We start from the raw sequence: 27,190 nt of genomic DNA, 5'->3' as shown, positions 1-27,190 counted from the left end.
TAACTACCTTCGTTATTTTTGCAATTTGTCATAATATATATGATATAACAAAGCCTTAGAATCTCTCTTCCAAACTTCCAATCCCAGCCGCTGAAGTCTCACGGGTCACGCGTCTCTCCTCACTCTGTCTCTCGGCCTCACGTTTCTCTTCCAAGCCCAGCGCCGTCGGCCTCACTCTTTTTCGTCCAAGCTCAGCGCCCCGCCGGTCGCCGTCATCGTCAACTATAGGTAGTTCTCTGTTGGTCGCCGTCGTTGTCAGCTACAGGTTGTTGTCGTCGTCGGCGTCCGGCCGGCTTCCAAGCTTGGCGTCGGCCGCCGTCGTCAGCTACAGGTACGTCCGGATCTTCTTTTTTCCTTCTCATTTCTTCACTTTAGGGCAATGTATGTTCATTTTCCATCAAGGCAGTGTTGGTGATTTCATTGTTTCTTTAGCTTAATGCCTATAGGTGTTGCTTGTGAGTAAAAGTAATGTTGTGAAACTTGTTAATTGAAATTAAATGCTTATTTTTCTCTGCCTTTTTCTTCTTATTTCTACACAATAATTGGATTGCTTGTCGCTCCTATCTGTGTGTGTATATATATATACATATATATATATTAAAATGATCAATATATGTACAAAAATATTTAATTGAAATCAAATAAAAAAATGGTTAAAAAACAAAGTTGGAAATTTTTTCCATGGGGAATCCCCCTCTATTCCCTGCTGGAAAATTTGTAGGGACGGTGAATGAAATAGAGGCAGGCCTTCCCCGTTCCCATATCTCTACCAAAATTAACACACACATTACTTCCTTTTTAAATACTACTTTTATGAATTCCTTTTTTAAAAAATCTACTATATGAATAATATTAAATTTTAGTAATATTTTTAATTATAAATTATTTATTAAAATTTAAAGATTAAATTGTTATAGAAATTAAATCATTATAAACTAAAGTTCAAATATTAGATTATTATTTCCATAAAAGTTTAGGGATTAAAAATATTTTTTAACCTAATAATGCGGTGTTTTTAAAACGATAAAATAAAAGAAAGTTTTGCTCAATTGAAAGAAGCCCATGGTAGTGAAATACCAAAAAAATCCCCAGCCCACACAAAAACCGTGCCCATCCACGTGACCCGCCCACGATTAGTCAGTGCCCAATCCACATGACCCGCCCACGATTAGTCAGTTTCCAATCCACATGACCCACCCACAATTAATCGGCTTACCCATCCAACCCGCCCAACACCCACGCTCACGACCCACGCTTTCCCATGTCTTCTTCCAACAGCAATGACTTCTTCTTCTTCATTAAACTGTATATGGTCACCATCTATCGCATTCTATCTCTTCGATCACTGACTTCTTCTTTCGTTGCTTCATCTTCTTCTTCCGTTGGTGCTACTTCTTCTTCTTCTTCTTCTTCCTCTGTCGTCGCTGCTGTTGATGCTTGTTAATTCTTGCAATCCATTGAACTGAAGTTACAATCTATCATCAACTAAGCTCTTCAAGGTTATAATCCTTCTATTTTCTTTTCATTTCATTAACTCCTTCATTTAATCAAACTTATTAAACCTTATTAAACCTATTTTTATGTATCTAGATGATAAACAAAAAAACAAAAAGTGGTCAAAGCTGAATCATCAACAAGCAAAGGAAATGTACGATTGAATAGTTTTGGAACATCGCTCTAGGCGAGCACAAAGGAAACTCTGGGCCGAGCAACTTAGCAACATGGAGGATGTGGATACTGGTGAAAGGAGATCGTACGACTAATTCTTCCAAATGTTGAGAATCATCTCTGTATCGCAACCTCGCGTCAAGCCTCTCGCCCATTACGTATCCATTGTTTGTTCAGCCTCAACAAGCTATCTACTACCATCTAATTCTCTCATTCTAGGCTGTTGGCTCCTTGGATTTGAATTCTCTCTTCGCCATTCTCCCACTTATCCAAACAGAAGGAAGGTAGCTACGACGTTGTTTCCCTTTTCAATAGAGACCCAATAGCTCCGCCGAAACTCTTCGTGGTTCAACCTCGTCTTCGTCCTAATGCATTTCTGCAAGCAAAGTTAAATGAGGCTTTGTGTCTTGCAAATTCTCTAGAAGAACAACGAGATGGGTATTTTCATATTGATTTCTTCGACAAGGACATACCCTCTCACGTCGTAGTTCAAAATCCTTCTGCAAGAGTGGCCCACGCTGATACATATTTTGGACCAGGGACTGTGGATACCATCAAATGCCATTTGAATGCGGCAGAGTCGAAAGTGAAGTTGATGCTATTTTTGTGATGCCATTCTTTCTGGTATTCAGCAAAGGAATCTGAAGCGGGCATGGGATAAACCTGTATTGGATCGCGTGGGTCTCATAATAGAGATATTCAATGCTCATGCCTACACGAAGGAGGCCAAGTTACAGGCTGAACTGGTTGCATCAACAAGCAAAGGAAAAGGAAAGAAAATAATGAAAGTTGAATCATAAAGCAAAAGAAAACAAAATAAAATCCGAAGAGAAGAAGAAGGTAAAACCAAAGTAGTTGTGATAGAGAGTGATAGTGTTATATCACTGTCTATCACAAATAGATAGTGATAGAACCACTAAACATTGTTAATAAAACCATCAAAGATAGACACAAATACTTGTCTAAGACTATCATTGTCTATTAATAGATAGATACAAATAGACATTTATCTGTGTCTACCAAAGTGATAGAAGTTCACCCACTATGTGCTTCTAATTTTTTAATTGTGTTGATTATTGATTGTTGTTGGTAGATAGCATTAATGGTTTGCACTCTATATTTTTTTTTGGATAGAAAGTGATAGAACCACTAAACAATGCTAATAGAACCATCTAACATTGATAGAACCATCAAAGATAGACACAAACACTATCTGACTCTATCTATTGATAGACAGTATAATAGTATAGTGTTCTATCACCGTCTATAAGTAGATAGACACTGTTAGATATCTATCTATGTTTATCAAAGTAATTATTGATTGTTGTTGGTAGATAGTGATTTTGTTAATGCTTTGCACTCTATGTTAGTGATAGTATTTTATTATTTTCAATTTTTGAAAGTGTGAATTTATCTGGGAGAGACATTAATAGTGGTAATTGCTGAAGTATACTTGTTCTATAATGTTATTGTTATTGTTGGACTATTTTTCTAGTTTTTGGTACTTAATTATTGTGATGGTTTCTGAAATATACTTGTTATATAATATTATTGTTATTGCTTTACTCTTTTTCTAGTATTTGGTACTTGTACTCTAACTTTTTTTTCACTATGCTGGCTGAATATAAGTAATATATAGCATTATATCAATGTTTATCAGCGATACACAGTGATAGACTACCATTGCTGTCAATATGGGATAAACAGTTATAGTGTTTTATCACTGTCTATTGTGCGATAGACAGTAGACTTCTATCACTGTCTATCTGTGGTAGACAACTATCACTGTCTATCAATAGATAATAGATAATAGATAATAGATAATAGATAATGAGTTTGTTGATAGTTATGTTTCTAGTTGTTGGTGTTATTCAAATTTTAGTTTCTGACATATTGTTAAATATATCATTTCAATAGGTGAAACATGAATTGATTATGGAAAATGAGAACATAAACTTAAGAGTTACTATCTACTTCAGTATAGAGGTGGAACAAAATTAGATGAAACAATTTTTCTTCAAGTTTTAAATGTCCCATTTGGACACTTAATATTAAAATGGCCAAAATTCCCAACCAATTCCTCAACTACTTAGTAAAAAGACAATGCTATACAAAGAAGCCGACTAGCATTCGACTTTAATGGCCATATAGTAGAATTTGGGTTGAAGGAATTTTGTTTAATAACTGGATTGAAAAACCAATAATTCCCTCAATTAGATTTAGGAGAGAGAAAAATATCTGAACTTAGAAATGCTTTTTTTTGCTCATGATGATCATATAACTTAGAGGGATATAGAGAGAACTTTTGAAGCACTATGCAATGAGGAAGACTCATTGAAAGTTAAATTAGCCAATCTCTACATCCTAGAAGCTGTTTGAATCCCCAAGCAACAACACAACCATGTCAATTTCAAACATCTCGACATTTTTTTACGATGAACAAGTCTTCAAAGACTATCCTTGTGGAGGATTGTCTTACACCCTAACCTATCAATTCTTTAAGAGAGCATCATATACTGAGAAGGTCTACAATACTTCCACCCCTTGATTGATGCTCCAAAAGCCATGAAGCAAAACTTGAAATGACTACTATCACCCATTTCTAAAGTAGTGTAGGTACCTTATTGATTTTATGGATTTAAGTTATTGATTTTCCATTATTTTACGTGAATGGCTTGCCTTTGCGCATGCTCATAAGGATTTGTTTGGAAACTAGAATTGTACCATGGATAAATGTTAGCGTGTCTCGAGCACGTCTAACGGGATTATGTCAACATGTGCACATTCGGTGGGCTATATTGGGTACTGGGATTGTTTCTTCACACTTTTGTCTTAGATTGGACTAGACAACTTGAAAAACACATGATCATGCCAGTATTATCTCAGCTTCCAGGCTGGGATGGTTATGTCTTATTTCTTAACATTGTTTATGATTGTTGCTTGTGAAATTATTTCAAAACAAATTACTAAAAGAAAAACTTAGTTTCCTAAAAGCCTTACCACTCACTGAGTTTCTAGCTCACGTTTTCCAATGTTTTGTTTTTCCCTCCCAAGTAGAGTGAGAGGATGTTCAGGAAGTGCCACTTGAGATTAGGATCTGTCACTCTAGCAGAGCAAAACCCTGGATCTATAATAGAACATCATTAGGCTTCAGAAAGAATCTCAAATATGTTTGTAAACCTACTTAGTATAGATAGTTGTAATCAATCATATTAACTTTGAACTAGACACATCTATGTTATAAGAATTATCTAGTATACAGGAGTGAGTGGATAGTAGATATCATAAAATGGTGGTATCTGTCATCTTCACATCTCCTTCCAGGCTTAAGATATACGCACGGGAGGGGGTGTGACACTATGTTTGGCTCGTCTTTTTAATTAAGAACTCACTCTGTGTTGATGTGTCTGGAATAGAGGACAATGAGATTTTCCTCCCACTATTCGCTGAGCTAGAGGTGTACATGGGTTGAGTTGGGTTGGGTTGAGGGGTATTTTTTGGACTTGGGTTGGCAACCCAAAAAACCAAAATAAAGTTTTCAACCCAACCCAACCCCTTATATTTTGGGTTGGGTAATTCAAGTTGTTTGAGTTGTCGAGTCATTTAAATATAGAGCTTGAGCTATGTTCCTCAATTGTGGGAGACTTAGAAACTTCTTTGTTCAGTTGCAGAACTTTTGTAACATTGATCAAAGGACTAGCCTCCCTTTTCTCCATAAAATCCTTGAGCATTCCCACAAAATAACACCAACCTTGCTTTGAAGCTCCCAAAGGAACGTGAATATAGGAACAACCTTGATAGAATATCAATTTGGAAATGAAGTTTTATTGAATTCAACACCTATTACAATGACAAAACAGAGGAAAAGGAAAATTACTATGATTCTCCCCCACTAGTCGAGAGAAGAACCTTGCCCAACCTCTTTCTTCCTAACCAAAATTCCCCCCTAAAACAGCCCCTCTTACTCCCTTCTTATACGTCTTCTCCTTTCTCTAACTAACTAAGATGGTCCCCTCACAGAAGTGGTCCCCTCTTTCTCAACGAAAACATTGCCATCCTTTCCTTCCTTACCATTTTTACCCCTACCCTTTCTTCTTTGATATTGAATTAGTATTGGTGGCCTATCAAAACTTCTGTCGCTGCCTAAACAACACATCTCAAAATCCAACTGGATGAACTTCTAAATTTCGAAAGTCTTGTTGCACCGCAATTATCTCGATTATTTTTCAAGAAAAAGCTATTAACTAAAGCTTGAAGTAGTTTTGAAATTGAATCTATGAACCAACTTAGGTGAGAATCGGATAAAACGAAAGTTTTGAAATTCCAGATCTTCCACATAAAAACAACCCAGAATCAAACTAGATGCAAAAGAAATAACCATCAATTTTACAACTTTCTATTTCCATGACAAAAAACTGGAGCGGGAGTTGAATTGTTGAGTGGGGGAAGATAGAAGAATGAGATATCTCTGATAATTTGAGGTGGTTGGAAGGATGGACAGATAAAAAATGACGGTAGAGGGCAAAGGATAGCTGGGAAGAGGGAGGCGGAAGAAATAACGGCAGAGGACAAAGCTTAGGTGGGGAAGAGGGAAGGGAAAACAGGGGTTGGCGAGTGAGAATGATTGGAAGAAAATGGATGATCGGACGAAGGAAAGAAAATGGATGGTAATTGGAGACGATAAAGGGTACTGTCAGATGGAAACCGATGGATGCTAAAAGGGTTGACTGCGACGTTTGAAGAGATAGGCTCCAGTGGCTGGAAAAGTTCGAAGATGCTTGGAGTTTGAATGAAACAGGCAGAGGTGGATGGCTAGGATTTCAGGGAGGGAGAAGCCTAAGGGAACCGGCGGCCGGAACCGACAATAAGGACCGAGGGAGTGAGATCGGTGGCCGGATGCAGGCGAACAAGTCCACGGTCGACCGAATGTGGTAAAGGGATATGGAGGTTAGATCTTGATAAAAAATTTACCATTAGATTACTGGAGTAGGCAAACGTTTGAAGCTATTGGGGCCTACTTTGGAGGATTAGAAGCTATTGGAATTGAAACCTTGAATTTTATAAATGTTACGGAAGCTAAAATTCAAGTTAAAAGAAATCTATGTGGTTTTGTGCCATCTACTATAGAAGTTGCAGAAGAGAATAGAGGTAACATATTCTTGAATTTTGGAGACATAGAGCCACTAGAACACCCCAATAAGGTCAAAGGAGCACTGTATGTTAAAGATTTTGCTAACCCAATCGACTTAGTTCGATTGAATCGAGTTATGAAGGACGAAGAAATAGCTGTAGATGAGTTGAATCAAGGCTGGGCATTCCTAGCAGATCCCTGTAACCCCTATAACTTCTCAAGGAATCCTTTTGCACCATGTTCGAAGAAAAATCAAAAGATTGAGTTGAAATAGAGCTCGTTGAAGAAGCCGCCAGAGTTTAGTCTCAAGAATCCTCTGCAATCATTTCCCACTCGCAAATGGAAGTTCTTCCCATCAGAAGCCCAATCTGGTTAAGTGTGAACAAAGATACTGTATTAATGCGGAAAGTGAATTCGAAGGTGCCTCAAATTTCAAAAGAAAGCCCAAGGGTCGTTACTGGTATTAGTGTGAACAGGCCTTTTCAAATTTTACCCGTTGACCGCTCTGCGAAGGAAGTCCAAAAGGCCAAAATTCATGAAAACACAGCTGTACCTGACACCCTTCATTCCCCAATCATTGAATCCATATCAAAAGTTGCCTCGAAGCCAACACAAAATGGCATTTCTAATTCCAAATCTGAAGCCGCCATCTCCTACATTAAGAAGGTGGAAGTTAATACTCTCAATTCCGTCTTCTCTCAAGGTCATCAAGAAGCTGATACTCTCCAACTGAAGAAAAGTCCCTCCCCAATGAAGTTAAAAATGAAAGGCTTCGCGAACAATCTAACCTTAGGCTCCAAAAAACAAGCACATTGGCCGAAGCCATTTCCCAAACACTTTGCTAAGAAGAAGACCTCCTTCTTTAACTCATGGATAACAATCACAAACTTCGATCGCCTCGAAGAATGTTGTTCTAAAGTTCACATCCCCGACATGTTCACAAATAGGTTAGAAAACTCCAATTTGCAATAATGTTCCTTTACTCTTTTAGACCTTAAAATATTAGGCTCAAATTTATCTTTCGTGCGAGGTTTTCCAAGCCGTTCTTCACCCAAGTCAAGTCAGAAATAGCAAGATTATGATACAGATTCTATTGTAAGTGCAAGCAATGAAGAGTTTGAGAACTTGGAGGTAGAAGAAACACAAGAGAATTCCAACGATTTGGATGAATATGGCAAGGAATTGGTTCAACTATTCAATTTAGAGGCAGCACCCACGATGATTAATTCTGAACTCTTCTCATTCCGTCCCCTCAATAAAAAAGACATACCCCAGATTCTGCATTCCTTATTGGAAAATTGTGAAATCATACTTGGATGATCAAGTTCGTGTTGGAAAGACAGTGGCTTAGGATTTTCTACCAAGCTAGCAGCGCGGCCTCGATGAAGATAGCTTCATGGAATATAAGAGGACTAGGAGACAAGATAAAAAGAGTGACCATTAGAAGTTTTTTGAAGAAATTAAATCCGGATCTAGTGTTAATTTAAGAAACAAGGAGAGCTACATTTGATAGGGCATTCATCAAAAGTATATGGAGTTCAAAGGAGGTAGGATGGTTTCACATAGAAGCAATAGGCAGATCAGGAGGTATCTTAACCATGTGGGACGAGGGGAAGATCTCAGTGTTAGAGGTCATTAAAGGGGAAATGTCCTTATCAGTCAAATGCTTGTCTATTTGCAAAAAGGTGTACTAGATAACAAATATTTACGGCCCTACGGATTATAGAGAAAGAAATAGGTTTCTGGCAAAATTATCTTCATTAGCTAGTCACTATGTAGAGCCATGGTGCATTTGAGGAGACTTTAACATGACCCACCGAATTCAAGAACGATTCCCTATTGGAAGAATGACTAGAGGAATGAGAAAATTCAACAAATTCATCAAAGATACAAATTTGCTGAAAATTCCCCTTTCTAATGGAAGATTCACTTGGTCAAGAGAAGGTATGTTAGTTTCACGATCCCTTATTGATCGATTCTTCATATCAAACAATTGGGAGGAGGTCTTCGACAATTCAAGAGTGGTTAGACAAGCTAGAATTCTATCTGATAACTTTCCCCTACTATTTGAAGCAGGAACATTCGAATGGGGTCTAGCCCCATTTCGATTTTGCAATAATTGGTTAAATGTAAAAGAATGTTGCCCGTTTGATTGAAAGAAATTTAGAGGCAAACAGTCAGCAAGGTTGGGCTGGCTATGCTATTTTGGATAAGTTAAGAAAATTGAAAAGCGCTTTGAAAAAATGGCATTCAGATTCAGATACAAAAAGGAAAAGCAAGGAAGAGTTTTTGTTGAAAGAAATTGAAAGACGAGAAATTGTAGGGGGAAACACAAATATTGATGAGCAGGAACAAAGCATCAGATTGGCACTAAAAGCAGATTTAATACATCTTTACCAAGTGGAAGAAAGAAACCTCCTACAAAAAAGCAAGCTGAATTGGTTAAGCTTGGGTGACAAAAATACTTCATTCTTTCATAGGTTTCTAGCAGCAAAAAAAGGAAAAGTTTGATCTCAAAATTGATCAACGACCAGGGCATCCCAGCCAAATCATTTAGAGAAATTGAAGACCTGATTGTAGGCTTCTATACATCCCTTTATTCCAAGGCTGATGGAGTAAGGTCAATCCCTACCAACCTGCAATGGGCAAAAGTATCAAGAGAGCAGAACTGTCAACTTGTAGCCAGATTTACACAACCAGAAATTAGAAAAGCAGTAATGTCTTTGGGAATGAATAAAGCCCCCGGTCCAGATGGTTACACTTCAGAATTCATCCTTAAATTTTGGGAATTATTAAAAGATAGTTTCACGAAGCTTTTTAAAGAATTTTATGGTAATGGAAAGCTTAATTCTTGTGTTAAGGAGAATTTTATTTGTTTAATTAAAAAAAAGTGGATATAGTGATGGTTAAAGACTTTAGGCTCATTAGCTTAACCACACTTACAAGATAGTAGCAAAAGTCCTCACCGAAAGAATCAAAGTAACCATGCCAAGCATAATAGCTTCTACACAAAGTGCATTTGTTAAAGGAAGACAAATCCTTGACCCTATTCTCATTGCCAACGAACCCGTAGAAGAGTATAGAGCCAAGAAGAGAAAAGGCTAGGTTTTAAAACTTGATCTAGAAAAGGCATTTGATGGAGTAGAATGGGCCTTTTGGAGAAAGTTCTACAAGGAAAAAATTTTGATCCTCGTTGGATTTCTTGGATGAGGGGTTGTGTTTCTAACCCAAAATTCTCTATTTTTATTAGTGGAAGGCCTAGAGGTAGAATTAAGACTACAAGAGGCATTAGACAAGGAGATCCATTTTCTCCTTTTCTATTCCTATTAGTCAGCGAGGTTCTAAGTGGGCTGATTGCAAGGCTGCACGAAAAAGGGAAATATGAAGGCTTTCTTGTGGGGAAAGATAAGGTGCATATATCCATTATTCAGTTCGTTGGCGACACCTTGTTATTTTGCAAATATGGTGATGAAATGATTGAAAATTTAAGAACTATCGAGATCTTTGAATGGTGTTCCAGCCAAAAGGTGAATTGGGAAAAATCTGCAATTTGTGGGATCAATATAGAGGAGAACAAGATGCTTTCAGTAGCGGCACAACTTAATTGTAAAGTGAAGCATTTACCGTTGATGTATCTTGGTTTACCATTGGGAGGATATCCCAAAAATGTGTCATTTTGGCAACCGGTAATTGACAAGCTGCAAGGAAAGCTAGATAAATGGAGAAGATTTAACTTATCTAGAGGAGGGAAGGCCACTCTATGTAAGTCCGTTCATTCAAACTTACCTACCTACTACTTATCCTTGTTTTTGTTGCCAGAAAAAGTGCTCGGTATTATGGAAAGAACCATGAAGAATTTTTTCTGGGAAGGTCACAAAGGAGGGAAGATCAATCACTTAGTAAAATGGGAGCTTGTCACTAAGGCACAAGAGGATGGAGGGCTTGGCCTTGGTGGACTAAGAGCAAGAAATCTGGCTTTCCTAGCCAAATGGGGATGGCGGCTATTACACAATGAAAATACTCTTTGGAGTAAAGTAGTAAAGAGTATCCATAGAAGAGACATGTTCGATTGGCATACCTCTGGAAAAGTAAGTCTCAACCTTCGCAGCTCATGGATAAGTATTTCAAGATCTTGGCTAAAGGTAGAAGCTTTGGCAGTTTATAAACTTGGAAATGGGAGCAGAATTGCATTCGGGTCTGATCCTTGGTCAGATAATACTCCATTATAGGTAATTTTCCCGAAACTATATAGAATAGCATTTCTTCCCAATGGCTCGGTCATGGAGCATTGGGATCCCTCCACCTCCTCTTGGTCCATTAATTTCCGAAGATCTCTAAAAGAGGAAGAGTTCATGGACTTTCAAAACTTGTTGGGGCATCATTTATAAGATATCAGTGAGGGAAATCCTTGACAAGCGCTCTTGGTTGCTTGAATCTAACGGATCTTTCTCGGTTAAATCCCCTGTTACACACTTATCATTGGCCTCCCCTCTAGAGAAATATTTGATGAAAGCTATAAGGAAAACCAAAAGCCCACGAAGGGTTAATATCAGGATTTGGATCATGTTGTTCGGGCTCCTTAATTGTTCCTCAGTCTTGCAAAAGAAATTGCCTACTCATTGTCTTTCCCCTAATAGGTGTGCCCTTTGTAAAGTCGATTGGGAGGATTCATAGCACCTCTTCTTCGACTGCAAGTATGCTAGAAACTGCTGGTAGAAGGTTTTTGATTATTTTAATACCAGCTCGGTGTTTGGAAAAGTTTTTAAAGAAAATGTGTTACAAGTGCTAGTGGGGCCTAAGCTGAAGCCGACACCAAAACTCCTTTGGACTAATGCTGCGAAGGCCTTGCTTACAGACTTATGGTTTGAAAGAAACCAAAGAATTTTTCACAATAAAGTGACTCCTTGGTTTTCTTGTTTCGAGACAACTAAACTGAATGCATCCTCATGGTGTTCCCAGGTAAAGACCTTTAAAGACTATTTAACTCAAAATATATGCATTAATTGAAAAGTCCTTCATAAACCCGGATTTCTAAGCTGCTGCCCTTGTCTACTCGCCACTCTTCCACCCGAGATTATCAGACTTGTTTAATGTTTGCAGGCTCATCATGGTTAGATTGACTCGGCTCGTTTTACTCCATCATCACCGGGCTCTTCTTACATTCCCCAGAAGTTTTCTACATTCAAGACTTCAACCTTAGTTAGATCGCATTTGTTTTGTCTTTATCTTTCCATCTTCATTTTACGTAGTTGGATGCGTCTAGAATTTATGCTGTTTGTATTCAGATTTTATTTTTGGGCTAATCTTCAATTTTCATTGTAATCCTCTGGTTTAGTTTGGGTCCTAAGTCGTTTTTAGGATTTTGTTATTGGTTTGTTCCCTTTTGGATGTGATGAGAGTGCTAAAAGGGTGTCAACCTAGTTGAGATGTCTGGATGCACTCACTGATCCGTGTGTTTTGCTTTGTTTTGACTTGTATCTTCATGTTGTTCCTCTCTTGTTGTAATGTCTATTCATTTTCTTAATGAAGAGACTTGTTTCTTTTTTCTTTTAAAAAAAAAAAGAAAGAAAGAAATTATTATCACCAACTTTAAAGAACACCCCTGAATCATTCCAACACAAATTCAGAGGTTGAAACATTTTCAAAAAAACATAAATATTGAAATAAAAAAATCTATCAAGAGGATTTTCAAAAGAGAATGAATGAAATTCGGGTTCTTTTTGGAAAAATTCAAGAAAAGCATAATTATTCACAAAGCATGACCACCTAAACATTAAGGTTTTCAAGAATCACATATGGTCTCAAGATGATCAAGAACTCATCCAAATGGGCTCTGAAATAGTGCAAAAAATGAAGGGAGGAGAAGAAAAGAAAAAATCAATTGAAGATGAGTTGAATAAGAAAGGTAGAAAGATCGAAGAGGAGCTTAAGTTGGAAGAAGAAAAAATCGATGGGACTAACACGGAAGTTGTTCAATTCGAACTAGATATGAGGAATTATTGATGGATGAAATCAACGATGGAGGTGTTGAAGAAGATGAAGCCACTACAAAGAATATGTCCATTTGGTCAAATCAATTAATTGAGCCACACAACCAACCATAATTACCTCCACTGCAAGAGAATAGAGCATGCTAAAAAACCATTATTCTTTTCTCTTATTAATCTTGGGAGGAAAGGGTTTCTTAAATAGAAGAAATACCCAATTACAAATAAGGAAAGAATAAAATAATTACAAATAAGGAAAGAATAAAATATAGCAAATATAATACAATAAGTACAATATAAAATTTCACAATAAAGGAAATAATCAACACTCCCCCTCAAGCTGGTTGGAAGTTATCATTCATAGCCAGCTTGTCAATCAACTTGTTGAATTGCCACTTTGGAAGACCTTTGGTTAACACATTTGCAATTTGCTCTATTGTCGGGAGAAAGGGAATGCATATTATTCCTGTATTAATCTTTTCCTTTATGAAGTGTTTATCAACTTCAATATGTTTGGTCCTATCATGAAGGACTGGATTGTAGGCAATAGAAATTGCTGACTTGTTATCACAATAGATGCGTATCGGCATTGTCTGAGAGAAATTCAATTCTTCCAATAGTCTTCTTATCCACATGCCCTCACAAATACCATGGGCTAATGCCCTAAATTCTGCTTCAGCACTACTTCTTGCAACCACACTTTGTTTTTTACTTCGCCAAGTAACCAGATTTCCTCCAACATAAGAGCAATACCCCGAAGTAGATCTTCTATTAGTCGTGCTTCCTGCCCAATTAGCATCAGTGTAAACCTAAATGCTTAGGTGGTCATGCTTCGTGAATAATATACCTTTTCTTGGAGTACCTTTCAAATATCTCAAAATTCTATAAACTGCTTCAAAGTGAGTTGACCCGGGAGCATGCATGAACTGACTTACTACACTAACTGCGAAAGCAATGCCAGGACGTGTGTGAGAGAGGTATATGAGTCTCCCTACAAGCCTCTCTGGTACTTTTCCTTTTCCTTTACTTCTTTTTCAGTTGCAGCAACCAATTTTAAATTTTGCTCAATAGGAGTTTCTGCTATCTTGCAACCAAGTAAACCTGTCTCATTCAGTAGGTCAAGCATATACTTCCTCTGGTTGACAAGAATGCCATTTTTAGATCTGGCAAACTCCATTCCTAGGAAATACTTTAAGGTTCCTAGGTCCTTGATTTGAAAATCATTAGCAAGGTTTTTCTTCAAGATATTTAGTCATGTCTCATCATTACCTATAAGAATGATATCATCAACATACACTATCAAAACGACCAACTTACCATTTCCAGTATGTTTATAGAACATAGTATGATCAACTTAACTTTGACTAAATCCATAGCTTGTGACTGCCTTTCCAATCCATTCAAACCATGCTCTGGGAGATTGTTTAAGCCCATATAATGATTTCTTTAACTTGCACACTTTGTTAATCCTGAGATCCACCTCAAAACCAGGTGGCAAGTCCATAAAAACCTCTTCTTCAAGATCCCCATTGAGAAAGACATTCTTCACATCAAGTTGATAAAGAGGCCAATCAAAATTAACTGCCACAGATAACAAGATTCTATTAGAATTAATTTTAGCTACTGGAGCAAATGTTTCTTGATAATCAATGCCATAGGTCTGAGTGAACCCCTTGACAACCAATCGTACCTTTCAATACTACCATCAGCTTTACATTTTACAGTGAACACCCATTTGTATCCCGCCGTCTTCTTATCTTTTGGTAGTTCGATTATGTCCCATTTGCAATTTTGTTTCAATGCATTGAACTCTTCCATCACTGCTAATTTTCAATTCAAATCATTTAGGGCTTTCTGTATATTCCTTGGAACAAATAGGTTGGTTATTTTGGATGTGAAGGCTTTATGACAGTCGGACAATCTATGATAAGAAAGATAGTTTTCAATGGGATATTTGGTGCATTTACGAGTACCTTTCCTATGGACAATTGGAATATCAAGATCAGAGACATCAGGTAAAGGATTAGAAGGAGATGAAGAACTAGGAGAAATAGGAGTAGAGTGTCTAATACCTGGATCTTCAGGATCATTCATCGGAGTATTTGATTGGTCCTGTGATAAGTCAATTGTCTGATCTCGGACTCTTTGAGTCAAGTTTCTTCTAGTATAAACCTGAAGTTTAGGATTTCGACTTGTAGAGTCATTTTGTAGTGTTTCTCCCTCTGAAGAAGAACTCTCCATACTTGGTATCGAAGGACTAGAGCTCATAATGGCAGGACCACTGATGTTTGGGAGAGATAAAGTATCCCAAAAATTATCTTCAAGGTTAGATATCTCATATCTCCCCTTGAAGAAAATTTGGGCAAAAAAAAGATTGATTTTCCAAAAAAAACACATCCATACTCTCAAAATACTTGTGGGTCAAAGGATCAAAACATTTGTAAGCTTTCTTATGAGAAACATAGCCTACAAAAATGCATTTAGTGGTTCGAGGATCAAGCTTAGTTCGAGAAAGAGGAGAAGTGTGGACATAAGCAGTACACCCAAACAATTTAATTGGTAAATTAGAAGACAGCCGGTTATTAGGAAAAAAATTCATTGAAGTGATTAAGAGGAGTTTTAAAATTCAAAACCTTAGACGGCATTCGATTGATCAGATATGCAACTGTAAGAACGACATCACCCCACAAATATTTTGGAACATTCATATAGAACATAAGGGCACGAGCAACTTCAAGTAAGTGTCTATTCTTTCGCTCAACGATGCCATTCTGCTGATGCGTGTCACGATACGTAGCTTGATGAAAAATGCCCTTTTCTGGCAAAAAATTGGTTAATTGTTCATTGAAATAATTTGTGCCGTTATTAGAGTGAAGAATTCAAACTTTAGTTTGAAATTGAGTCTCTATCATATTGTAAAACCGAACAAAAACCTCTTTTACCTCTGAATTTTTTGTTAACAAATAAAGCCAAGTTAAAGAGTGTGGTCATCTATAAAGGTAACAAACCAACGCTTACCACTATGAGTTAAGACTTTAGATAGACCCAAACTTCAGTCTGAATTAAGGAAAAAGGTGATGAAGCCTTGTACGGTTTAGGCAAATAGTTGGATCGATGATGTTTGGCAAAAATGCAACTTTCACATTGAAAAATTGAACAATCAAATCCTTTAAATAAATCGGGAAATAGATACTTTAAATAAAAGAAATTTGGATGCCCTAATCTACGATGCCAAAGCATGATAGTTTCTTTAACAGAAAGAGAACAAACACTACTCAAGCCTTTAACTTTTTTATGACTAGCAGAAACTTCATCAAAGTAATAGAGACCATCAATCATCCTAGCATGTCCAATCGTCCCCCCCAATTCCTGATCCTGAAAGATATAATGAGTTTCACAAAAGATAACACGACAGTTAGCATCCTTAGAGAGTTTACTAACAGACAACAAGTTACAGGCTAATTTTGGAACATGAAGGACAAAACGTAATATAAGTTTTGTAGTCAAAGGAATAGTTCTTTTTCCTGCAATAGAGGTGAAGCTGCCATCGGCAATGCAAATTTTTTCATTGCAATATACAGGAGAATATGATTTAAATAAGCAAGAGGAACTGGTCATATGATCAGAAGCTCCAGAGTCTATAATCCATGGAGATGAATTAAGGCAAGAGAAAGCTTGAAGACAAGTACCTGATTGTGCCAAGGAAACACTAGGATTACCAGATGATGAATTGGTCTGTAGCAGCTTCAAAATTTGATCAATTTGTTCTTTGTTAAACGGGTTGGAGTCAACAACATTAGCATTAGAGGGTTTTTTTTCTAGGGTTTCAAAAAGAAAAGAAAATAGGGTTAAACGAACCAGCAACAACATTAGCATTAGCATTAGCAACAAAAACAACACAAAGGCTTAAACGAACCAGCAACTAGGAAAATTATAGCTGACGGACAGCGGCAACCGGTCGGCAGAAGATTGGGTTTTTTCTAGGGTTTCAAAAAGAAAAAAATAGGGTTTTTTTTGGGGGGTATTTAAGGTTTCAAATATTTTGTTGCTCTGATACCATGCTAAAAATCCATTATTCTTTTCTCTTATTAATCTTAGGAGGAAAGAGTTTCTTAAATAGAAGAAATACCCAATTACAAATAAGGAAAGAATAAAATATAGCAAATATAATACAATAAGTACAATATAAAATTTCACAATAAAGGAAATAATCAACAGAGCAGAAACTAGCTTTGGCCACAAAGAAAGACAACAAGAGAATCAACAACACCTATGACATGCTAAAGATGTCCAAGATTTATCAAGAATCATTCAAGAACAACCAAGATCAAGGTTATATGAGAGGAAATATTGGGAGGATGTGAATTCTTTAAGTGTAGAAGAAAAAGATACTCATGGGCAACCTAATTCGAAGAAAATTGAAAATCTTTTTCCTTAATTCCTTGAGGAGTCTGCATATATTTTAACAACAAAGGATTCTTTAAACAACTTAATTCTTGGGTTCATTGATGATAGTATTAATGAAATAATTTTCCCTTTCAAGAATCAAATATTTGATATATTGTCATGACTCGTGAAAATTGGTTGTTATTGGTGCCCAATGTTCAGAGATGTGTCCATTTGAGTGGCTTACTTTTTTATTTTTATCTTCATTTTCGTTTTAAAACTCGAAGACGAGTTGTTTTTGGGAGGGATAAGAATGATGTAGTAGGATTAGGATAAGTTAGGGTGTTATGGTCAAATCCTTAATTGATTAGGATTGGGATTAGTTTCCATGATTGATTAGAATTAGGATTAGTTTCCTTGGGTTATTAGGATTAGGATTAGTTTCTTTGACTAATTAGGAGTAGGATTAGTTTCTTTGATTAATTAGAATTAGGACTAGTTTGCTTTCCAATTCTCTATAAATAGAGAGATTGTCTTCTTGTATTAACAACTTTTTGATTCATAATAAAGATTTTGATTTTATTATTGGAGATTTTCACCTTTTCATTTTAGTTTCTTTGTCGGTGAACCATGAAGGAAAAAATAAATTATAGACTAGAGGATTAATAATTAAGTGAGTCCATATTTTTCAATACAACTATTAACACTAATGCAGAAAACAAAATAATTTGAAACCATATCACTTACATAATTCATCAGAAACAAATTAATATAAATGATTTTTAAGAAACTATCAAATCCTAAAGAAACGTCTTTTGATGTCTCGTGCCAGAATACCAAACTTGACTTCTTTCATAATTGTCAATTGATCCTTCATTTGAAATATTTTGGAAAAGCAAAACCAAGTACAAAAATGCTCAATAAACAATTCTCACATCAACCTTTGAAGTTCATTTCTTTCAAAACGTTTATAAACAAAGAAACAGATCCTTGTAAAACTTTCCTTTAAACTTTGTTACAAATAGTGCTTTCAAAGCCAAAATCTATCAATAAAAACATTCAAAACTAAAATCTTTCCATCAAATAGACCTTCAATGAAAACAAAACTTTCAAATAAACTTTCAATGGAACAAAATATTCAAATAGACTTCCATTGAAACAAAACTTTCAATACTTTTTATACTTTCAATCAATACTTTCGTTAACAGAGCGGGAAAAATGCATAATTGCTAGAGTGGGATGACCAATGTGGTACTTAAGTGGCTTGGCTCTCCCATCCCAATAACTAGCTTTTGAGACGGGTGCTTAAGTAACTAACAATGGTATCAGAGCTGGTTGTTGACATTTCGAAGGGAAACTGGCAGAGAGTTCTAACTAGGTGTGGCCGAGTGAAGTACTGCCAGATAGCCGTCGGGACGTTAGCTTTCCGGGGATGGGTTGTAACGACCCAACTTTCTAGAATGAGAATCGGACCGTTGCTATATGCATGCAAAAATCTCAAAACAATATTTTCACAAAGTTTGACTAAATTCAAAAGAATGAAATAATTTTTTATTATAAAACCTAATAATAAAAAAATAAAGTCTCTATTTGGGGTACCCTTAACCTTAATTTAAAATAAATTAAAAAACACCGAAGGAAATATTCAAAGAATTTAAAGGTTTAATTACAAAGTTAAAATTTGCAAACATAAGAAAAACATATGTGGAAACATTGTCAAGTCCCAAAGCCCGATCACAACATTCGCCGTTTTGTCCTTTCCTTTACCTAAAAAAAATATAGATAAAAGAGTGAGTATAAAAAAATACCCAGTAAATGAACCACTATTGGGCCCACTAGGTGTACAGTTTAGTATCTCTATCAAAACAAAGGTGTGCATCCCGACATAGGCATAGGTATAGGCATAAGAGGCAAACCCGAAGGCACACTTTCATAAGAAGTGACTCCGAAGAGACACAATAACATAATCGTACGTGGTGATCCCATAAGGACGCCGAAACATACTCAAGGGATGAACACAGTCCATAGGGGTGCTAACAACCACCATCAGTCTACATACAACATACATCATCCAAGTTCATATCAAGCCACAACATAATATAAAAATCATAGTAACATATCTCATGAGTTTCCAGAATAGTCTCAATAGTTCATTCATCAATCAAAGATAGCAAAACCTTCACATAAAATCATATTTTTCGTAACATAAACACAGGTTTCCAGAACACCTTCAACAGTCCAACAATAGCAAGTTATAGCAATTCAACCCATCAAAATAGAATCACACTTTCAGCACAATCACAATCTTAACACCAACTCAGGTTCAAGGGCAAAGCGGTAGTAAATCACTTACCTCAAATTAAGCTCAAAATTGTTATCACAGCAACAATCACCCTTAGCCTAGAAGAAATCTTTAATCAAATCCTAAATCATGAGCCACAATGAATAACTTCAACCTTTAGGGTCTTATTTCAAAATATAACTTCATTTTAAGGACTCCAACAACTTACCCAATGAGTGGCTTGCTACGAAATTGCTTCCAAACTTAGCACGGTGATACCAATCTACACATAACCCATAATTAAGAAATTAGAATCTAATTCCAGCATTAATCTATTCCAAAAAGGGTTCCAAGGTCTAAATACTCACCTAAAGCATGCCAAGACACTCTTGAGCTTGCTGGACAACTGATGTAATAGAATAGGAATATTTTGGTAAAATCAACTTAATCTTGATTAATCCTTGATTAATTACATTTTAATTGCCAAGTTAGTTTTAATCTCTTTTAGTCATCCTTTTGGGACTCTTGTAATTTTCTATAAATAGAGAGACCCTCCTTGTATTAGGTCACATTCTCATTAATAAAAAGACTCTTGATTTGATTCTTGGAGATTTCTCTCCCTTTAGCATTTAGACTACATCAAATTGGTATCATAGCGTTCAAATCCTAAATCATAATGATCAGAATGGGCAAACTAATCCTAATTTCAGCTGATTTCATCGACTCCTTGTCTGTGTTAGGTACACACCTGTTGCCGGCCTTAGCATGCGGCTGCACAAATTCGATTACGAGAACGTTGGTAGGGTATAACAATTACCAATTCACCAGACAGAGATCCACACCACGCCTTCCCGTTATCAATTGTAAGCAAGATTACTGGATTTCTAAAGGCAAATCTCGATTGCTGAGCAAGGTTTGTAACTTCCACACTAATAGTTTAGTGAATGCTTGATAATATGGTTTGTTATCATTATGCTGGATTGGGGTGGTGGAAATACTTAAAAATATGTCCTTAATTTCAAATCTTAAAATTGTGGAGCATTTTCTTTTAGAGTACATTCTGGATAAGGTGACAGGTTTTTCTGTTTCCGACAGTGTCCTAACAGAATTCTGATCTGAATTAAAGAAAAAACAAAAACAGAGAGTAGAATTCTGATCTGAAGGATGATTCAAAGCTGTTTTTTGAATTTGAGAGATTTATATGTCAATTTTAATTTAAAAGATGAAAAAAATAATTTTCCTTATTTGCTCAAGCTTGTAGTTGTTATACAAGAACAAAATGACTTACATGAATCTTTTTGGATTTCAAGAAACAAGCGGATCATTCTCATTTCACCAACTTCAACTGTGAGGGCACCAACAAATTTACAGACCATACAAGATTACAAATACAATACATTTGTGGTCTACTTGAGAAACTCTCATTTGGGAATTGAAGCGATTTGCTAAGAGAGAAATAAAAAGAGAAATAGATTCCAATAGGCATGACAGGATTTGGGCATGGACTACGTGTACTTCGGAGACAGATGCATCTCCTTCAGCAACGTGAAGGTCCATCAGAGGTTCTAAAGGGAAAGATCACAGAGTTGGAGAAATTTAGGAAGAGGAAGAAAAGTACGAAGAAGGATCAGTTCATTGTGGACGTTCCTGAATCAAAATCTTTCCTTGACACTGCCTCTATGCCTATGATTCTCACTGCTGTTGGAGTTGCTCTCTTTGCTAAACTCCTTATGATGGTATGCGCTACTCCTCAACTTGGTTCTGTTTCCTCCATTTCTCTTATTTGATTATTTTATTGAGTATACTGAAATATCATGACTTTTGTGTGTAGTAGTTTAGGACATGTATAGAAATCTCAGTGATAATACTTTTTTTTCCCTCCCTTGGTTGAGATTCTCCAACCCAGTGGAATCATTGAACTCTAGCGTAGGTGTGGGGACAGAGTTGGATATATCATATATGATGTGCAATTAATTCGTGGATTTCAAGATGTTTTCTATTTTTATTTTTTAAAATATTATTTTGTTTTAAATTTATAAAAATCAGTAATGGCCCTTAAACTTAGTAGATTATATCGATTTTAACCTTGAACTTCCAATTTCATCAAAGTAGACCCAAGCTTACATAAGTGTTGCAATGTAAACCTTTTGTTATTCATTGTTTGAACTACCATTAAAATCACGTGATTAACCCTTTTTTTCTTCATTATACATTTGTACATGGGTTGAGTTTGCAGGAAAGGAAAGAAACTTGTTGGAGAAGTGGGTTTTTATTTATTTTTTTTAAATTCTATTTTTTCAATCTCTCCCAAACCGAGACACTATGATTTTAAAAATGGAAGATCTGGAGCGAGAAAAATGCAATCAACTATAATCGAACTTTGTGATTTTGAGTTTCATTTCGCCTGTTTTCTGTGGTGAAAGAAGCAGATTTCTGTGAGAAAATGATTCTTGGAGGGGAAAACCTGGATAAAAAATTTCTAGCACTGACTGTTTATTTTCTAGATGGATATTTCAGTCTCTATTCTTTCTGTTCTGATTGTCTTCATCTGAAATTTCAGTTCGACCTAGGTCTGATTTGTTTTGACTCTTAGGGGATGTTTGGGGCAAGGACTATCCTAAGACTATAATAACCATCTCTTGCTATAATAAATACTATTTTGTAGTCCCTAATTAGCTACAGCCAACATTATTTCAAAACCTTAATTTGCTATAGTATTTTCTATTTGCTACAATTTTTACTATTTTGCATTCATCATTTTTTTTGTTATTTGCTACAGCGTTTACTATTTCCTTCCCAAACTAAAATAATTTACACCTCAAACACATACTATTATAACCCAAACTAAAATAATCTACACCTTACACAAAAATTATAACCCAACAAAAATAATCTATGACTATAATAACCAACTTCTTACCTCAAATGCCCCCTTAAAGTTTGATAATTTGCTTTCTAAATTTGAAATTTTAAGTTGCTGCTTCCATGGGAGGATCTTCTATTTCTCACTGTGAGGCATTGGAACTCTGGATCCCCCCTTTCAACCACTAAATGTTTCCATGGGAAGTCTTTCTTCCTTCTTTGGGTTCCTCACATGTTCAAGATTTTTCCTCAACTCTTCTCTTAATTTCAGGCGGCAATTTCTTAACCCAACCCCTATGTTGTTTCTTTGCCTTCCCATTACTTCTCTTCAAAAACCCAAACTGCATTCGGCTTTTCAACTTTCATTGATCATCAATTTCATTTTCGGATAATTCAACCATGTTCAAGAGAACCCTTGGTTTGGTCTCAGATTGGTTTGATCATTGATGTTCATCTTCTTGAGCAAGACTTTTGTAGTGTCAATGTTGAAAACACCACCAAGCTTGAAATTTCCAAAGACTTTGTTTTTCAGAGTATTGAGAATAGAGAAAAGGGCAAACAAGTAAAAAGAAAAAAAAAAAGTGATTAACAAGTAGGGATCCGATTCGTGTGCAATGTGAATTAGAAAAAAATGAGAAAATTATACATCACGTGATTAAATAGGTGATTCAAACGAAAAGTTAACAAAGGGTCTACATTTTAACACCTATGTAGTTTGGGGTTCAATTTGAAGAAACTGAAAGTTTAGGGTTAAAATGGACACAACTTTCTAAGTTTAGGATAAAATTAACAGCTTGTGCGCACCTTAACTATTCTTACGAGACAGCCGCCTAAGTCTACATTGGTTATCAAGGAAGCTAAGGCTTGAATCCATTTCTTCTGGGCCCTTTAATACTTCTTGGCTCTTATTGTCCACTAGGTCAAGGTCAACCCATGGTGATTGACTTCAATCTTTTCCTATGTCCAATGTACTCCTTGATTGTCTTGGCCGTGTGGCTCATGTCCCTCTGTCTCTCTTTTGACATTGGAATTTTATTTGTTCTTCCTTAGCCTTGAAACATGAAATTGAAATGATTAGTGTTTAGATTTTAGTGTGATGAGTAGTTGTCTTTCCTCATTTTGTCACTGATATGGAGGTTAAGTGTTAACGTATGCCGCCTGCAAACAATTATTTATATAGCCAATGGGGAAGTTGAGAATCTCAAAATAAAAGAACCAATTAAAAGGATATTTTAGTGGATGTGGTCGGTTGGCTTTATTTTCTAGTTTATTAATGCCACCGGTTTGCCTGCGCTCGTAAGAATCTTGTAGGACATATCCTGTCTCATTCAATTAATGTGGCAATGTTTTTAGGAAATTTGTCAGCCCTTTTAATGAAATTATGATCTTATTTTATCATGTACTGGATGTATTAAGTTCAGTCCCCATTGGGGGTTAGGTTTATTTCTAGCAAATCTTATTTATCCCTTTTAATGTGTTCTTATCCAAAAAATGTGTACCTGTGCTTTTTTTTCAGTATGATGAGTCAAGATCTGAAGAGCTGATAGAGCGCAAAATAAAGAATGCTCCCCCAGGTCAAGGAACTGTGAGGATGCTTAGTCGTGAGGAGTGGGAGGAAATTCGAGATGTTCGACCAAGAACTCCATTTGAATCCAAGCTTGCTCGTCCAAATGCAAGAATTAGAACTGGAGAACCTTTACACATGGTAAGGCTATTGTATCACTGATCTGATATGGAAATTGATGTGAAAGCGTACATATTTCTCATCTTTTATTCCATCCTAAGTGATGGTAATGTGCTTCCCGTTCCCATCCTAGTTACTGATTTGCTTGATCTACGTCGTTGAAACTTCCTAGTTTCTATCAAATATGTGGGTACATTTTCAAATACTGCAGTTGCTATTCAAAATTTTAAGAGGGTGTTTGGCTCACCAACATGAGTTGAGTTGAGTTGGTATAATATACCAACTCATTATTTGGTCCATCAACTTTAAATGTTGGCGGAGTTGAGTTGGTATATTTTACCAACTCACCCAACTCACCCCAACTCTCTCTTCTTCCCATGTTTTCAATGGCTCCACCCATAGCCACTGTCACATTCCGAGAACTAACTCCGGACTCTGACAACTACCTTCGATGACAACTCCGACGACCAACTCCGGGCTTTGACGATCAACTCCGGGCTTTGACGATCAACTCGGGCTCCGACAACCACCTCTGATGACAATTTCGACAACGAAATTCGAACTCCGACAACCACCTCCAATGATAGCTCTGGCAACCAACTTTGAGCTCCAACAACCTTCGCGCGACCAACTCTAACAACCAATTCTAGCCTTCGACAACCACCTCTGGTGACCTAACTCCGACGACCACCTTCACGCTACCGATTCCGACAAACAATTGGTTTCGACAACAAACTCCAACGACCAACTCCGATAACCACCTTCATAGGCTTTGACAACCACTTCCGACTACAAACTCCGATAAAAATCACCTTTGATGATCACGTTTGAGCGAGCAACTCCGACGTTCAACTCGAGGCTTCGACAACCACCTTTGACGACAACCTCTGACAACCAACTCTAATACCACCTTCATGCGACTAACTTCGGCTCCGACAATCACCTCCGACTACAATTTTCAGTGAAAATCATCTTCGATGATCAACTTCATGACCATTTTTGCCCGACCAACTCCGGAATTCAAAAACCACCTCCAATGACAGACTTCGACAACCAACTCCAATACACCTTCATATGACCAACTTAAGGATCCGACAACCACCTCTGACTACAAACTCCAACAAAAATCATCTTCGATGATCAACTTTGATAACCACTTTCGACTACTATAAGACTGATGACTATTAAAATATGTTGTAGGGTTGTTGATTATATAAAAAATATTATTTTGTCTACATTAACTGCAATATTTGTACGTAATGAATTCGCATATCAAATGAGTGTTAAGAATATTTAGACGAAAAGTATGTATGTAGTTGAAAAGTATGTAACATATAACAAAAAAAAAACCATAAAATGAAAAAAAGTTTCCTAGAACATTTTCCAGCAAGAATTAGTGAAAAATAGAGATTTGTTCTCTGATGATCCTCCAAATTTAAAGGAAATGAAAGTGAAACTGTTGAAGAAATGTGGTGACATTCCATTGGTTGTTACGATAATGGGGGAGATTTAATTAAAAAATCCATGTCATAGTAAAAATATAAAGCAACAATAGGAAGAAAAAGAAAAAGAAGAAGATGATAATGAAATTCATGGAGAAAAATTAGCTAGAATCAAAGTTTTTATTTCGCTTTAGTTTCTCATTTTATTTAACCATATTTCTACAAGAAATGTAATGGGTTAATTGTTGTTCATTGCCCACAAAAGAAAGAAAGAAAGAAATGTTTCAAAAATTAAAAGAAAAAAATTGCAATCCATATTTTATTCAAATAAGGATGAGTAGAATTATTGAATAAAAATGTTTCAAAACAAAAATAGTAATCATTATGAGTTCAAAAAACTATCAGATACTCATGCATATAAACTCAACTCTGCACCCCAAACACAACATGAACTCAGACCAAATAACTCTACACCCCAAACACAGATATATAAACTCGCCAGACATATGAACTCCAGACATCCTATCTCAACTCAACGCCTCAAACAACCCTTTAGTGTTTTATTGTTTATCATAAGAAGATATGAAGGACAAAACTATCCTACCTAACCTTATAGACCCGTGGAAGTTTGTCCGTATGTGGCTTGGGGGCAGGTTGACCACGTAACGATAATGTAAGGAAACTTTCTCAGTGTATTGATATGACAATAGTATTGCGATTGTTATGATAATAGTTTGCCTTGAGGGAATAAAATCGTACTCCTCCCACTCTCGAGTAGAAGTCATACTAAACAAAGTAATAACATAAAAATGATAAAAAGGAAAAGGCAATGGTTGGGTGTAGTCTAGGTTGTACCTAATCACAAACTTCTCTTTTCTTACATGGTAAAAATAAAATTTTAAATTTTAATTTATTTTTAAAAAAATTGTCATATGACACACTTTGATTGAGTGCTTCTGGACAAAAGATGAGGGAACTCCTTTGTTTTTTCAAAAGGAAATAACAACTCTACTAATACTCTTCAGAACACTATTAATGGTCCCCGCACCAAACATTCTCAATGAACTCCCTCACTCCAACGTAACTAATTACTTGCTTTTCCAGTCATGACCTTTATACCCCTCTTGTATTGATATATAATCGGAGGCGGCGGCCTAACAGATAACTTTTTATAAGTACTTGCTTTGGTAATCGTTTCATGCAGGAAGATTTAAAGGATTGGACAATTGATGTACTGTCAGATGCACTTACTCGGGCTGAAGAAAGTGTAAGGCATGGTTCCACTTCCAAGTGACTTCAGAGACTGAAGAGTCTCCATAAGGTTTGGAGAATTTCAGGCTCACCTCAACTGGTGTTTGGGGCTGTGCTTTGAAGGATGGTTAGGAAGACATTTAGAAATTATCTTGTTTTTATGTCTGATATGATATTGATCATGTAGGTCTCCTGTTTGATATTTTATGTAGAGGATTATCAGGTAGCGATGAGTCAGGATAGAGAAAGTAGGTAATAAATTGTGACTGAATTGCGAATTGGTGGTGGAAAAGCCTGGATGGTGGTGGATAGTTTATGCAATTCCATAAACAAGGGGTTTGGCGGCAGAAACCAGTTGTGATCGTCCTATTATAATATCTATCTCTGGGTAAACCTCGAAGTCATTCAAATTTATTTATTTAGTTGAACCTCGAAGGAGAAATTTGAATTCTTTGACCTCCTGATTGGAGATTTTGATAAATAAATTGCCAAACCCAA

At 36.3% G+C, this 27,190-nt stretch overlaps 1 protein-coding gene across 2 annotated transcripts; it reads left to right on the top strand.

Moving 5' to 3' along the window:
* Positions 1 to 192: 192 nt before the first annotated feature.
* Positions 193 to 27,142, top strand: LOC120071111 (cytoplasmic dynein 2 light intermediate chain). Of its 2 annotated transcripts, none has more exons than XM_039023170.2 (5): positions 193 to 331; positions 20,194 to 20,366; positions 20,764 to 21,189; positions 23,832 to 24,020; positions 26,646 to 27,142. In XM_039023170.2, the coding sequence occupies exons 3-5, from the start codon at positions 20,938 to 20,940 to the stop codon at positions 26,733 to 26,735; spliced, it is 531 nt and encodes a 176-aa protein (XP_038879098.1). In that variant the 5' UTR covers positions 193 to 331; positions 20,194 to 20,366; positions 20,764 to 20,937; the 3' UTR covers positions 26,736 to 27,142. The 2 variants fall into 2 exon arrangements, with proteins under 2 accessions (XP_038879098.1, XP_038879099.1); XM_039023171.2 differs by lacking the exon at positions 193 to 331 and adding an exon at positions 1,732 to 2,508.
* The last annotated feature ends 48 nt before the right edge of the window (positions 27,143 to 27,190 follow it).

Source organism: Benincasa hispida, chromosome 2, assembly GCF_027475165.1.
Source record: "Benincasa hispida cultivar pf3 chromosome 2, pf3_genome.v1.1, whole genome shotgun sequence".
Classification (NCBI taxonomy): Eukaryota; Viridiplantae; Streptophyta; class Magnoliopsida; order Cucurbitales; family Cucurbitaceae; genus Benincasa; species Benincasa hispida.
The sequence above is the reverse complement of the archived record's forward strand: the minus strand, read 5'-3'. Positions and strand labels throughout refer to the sequence as shown.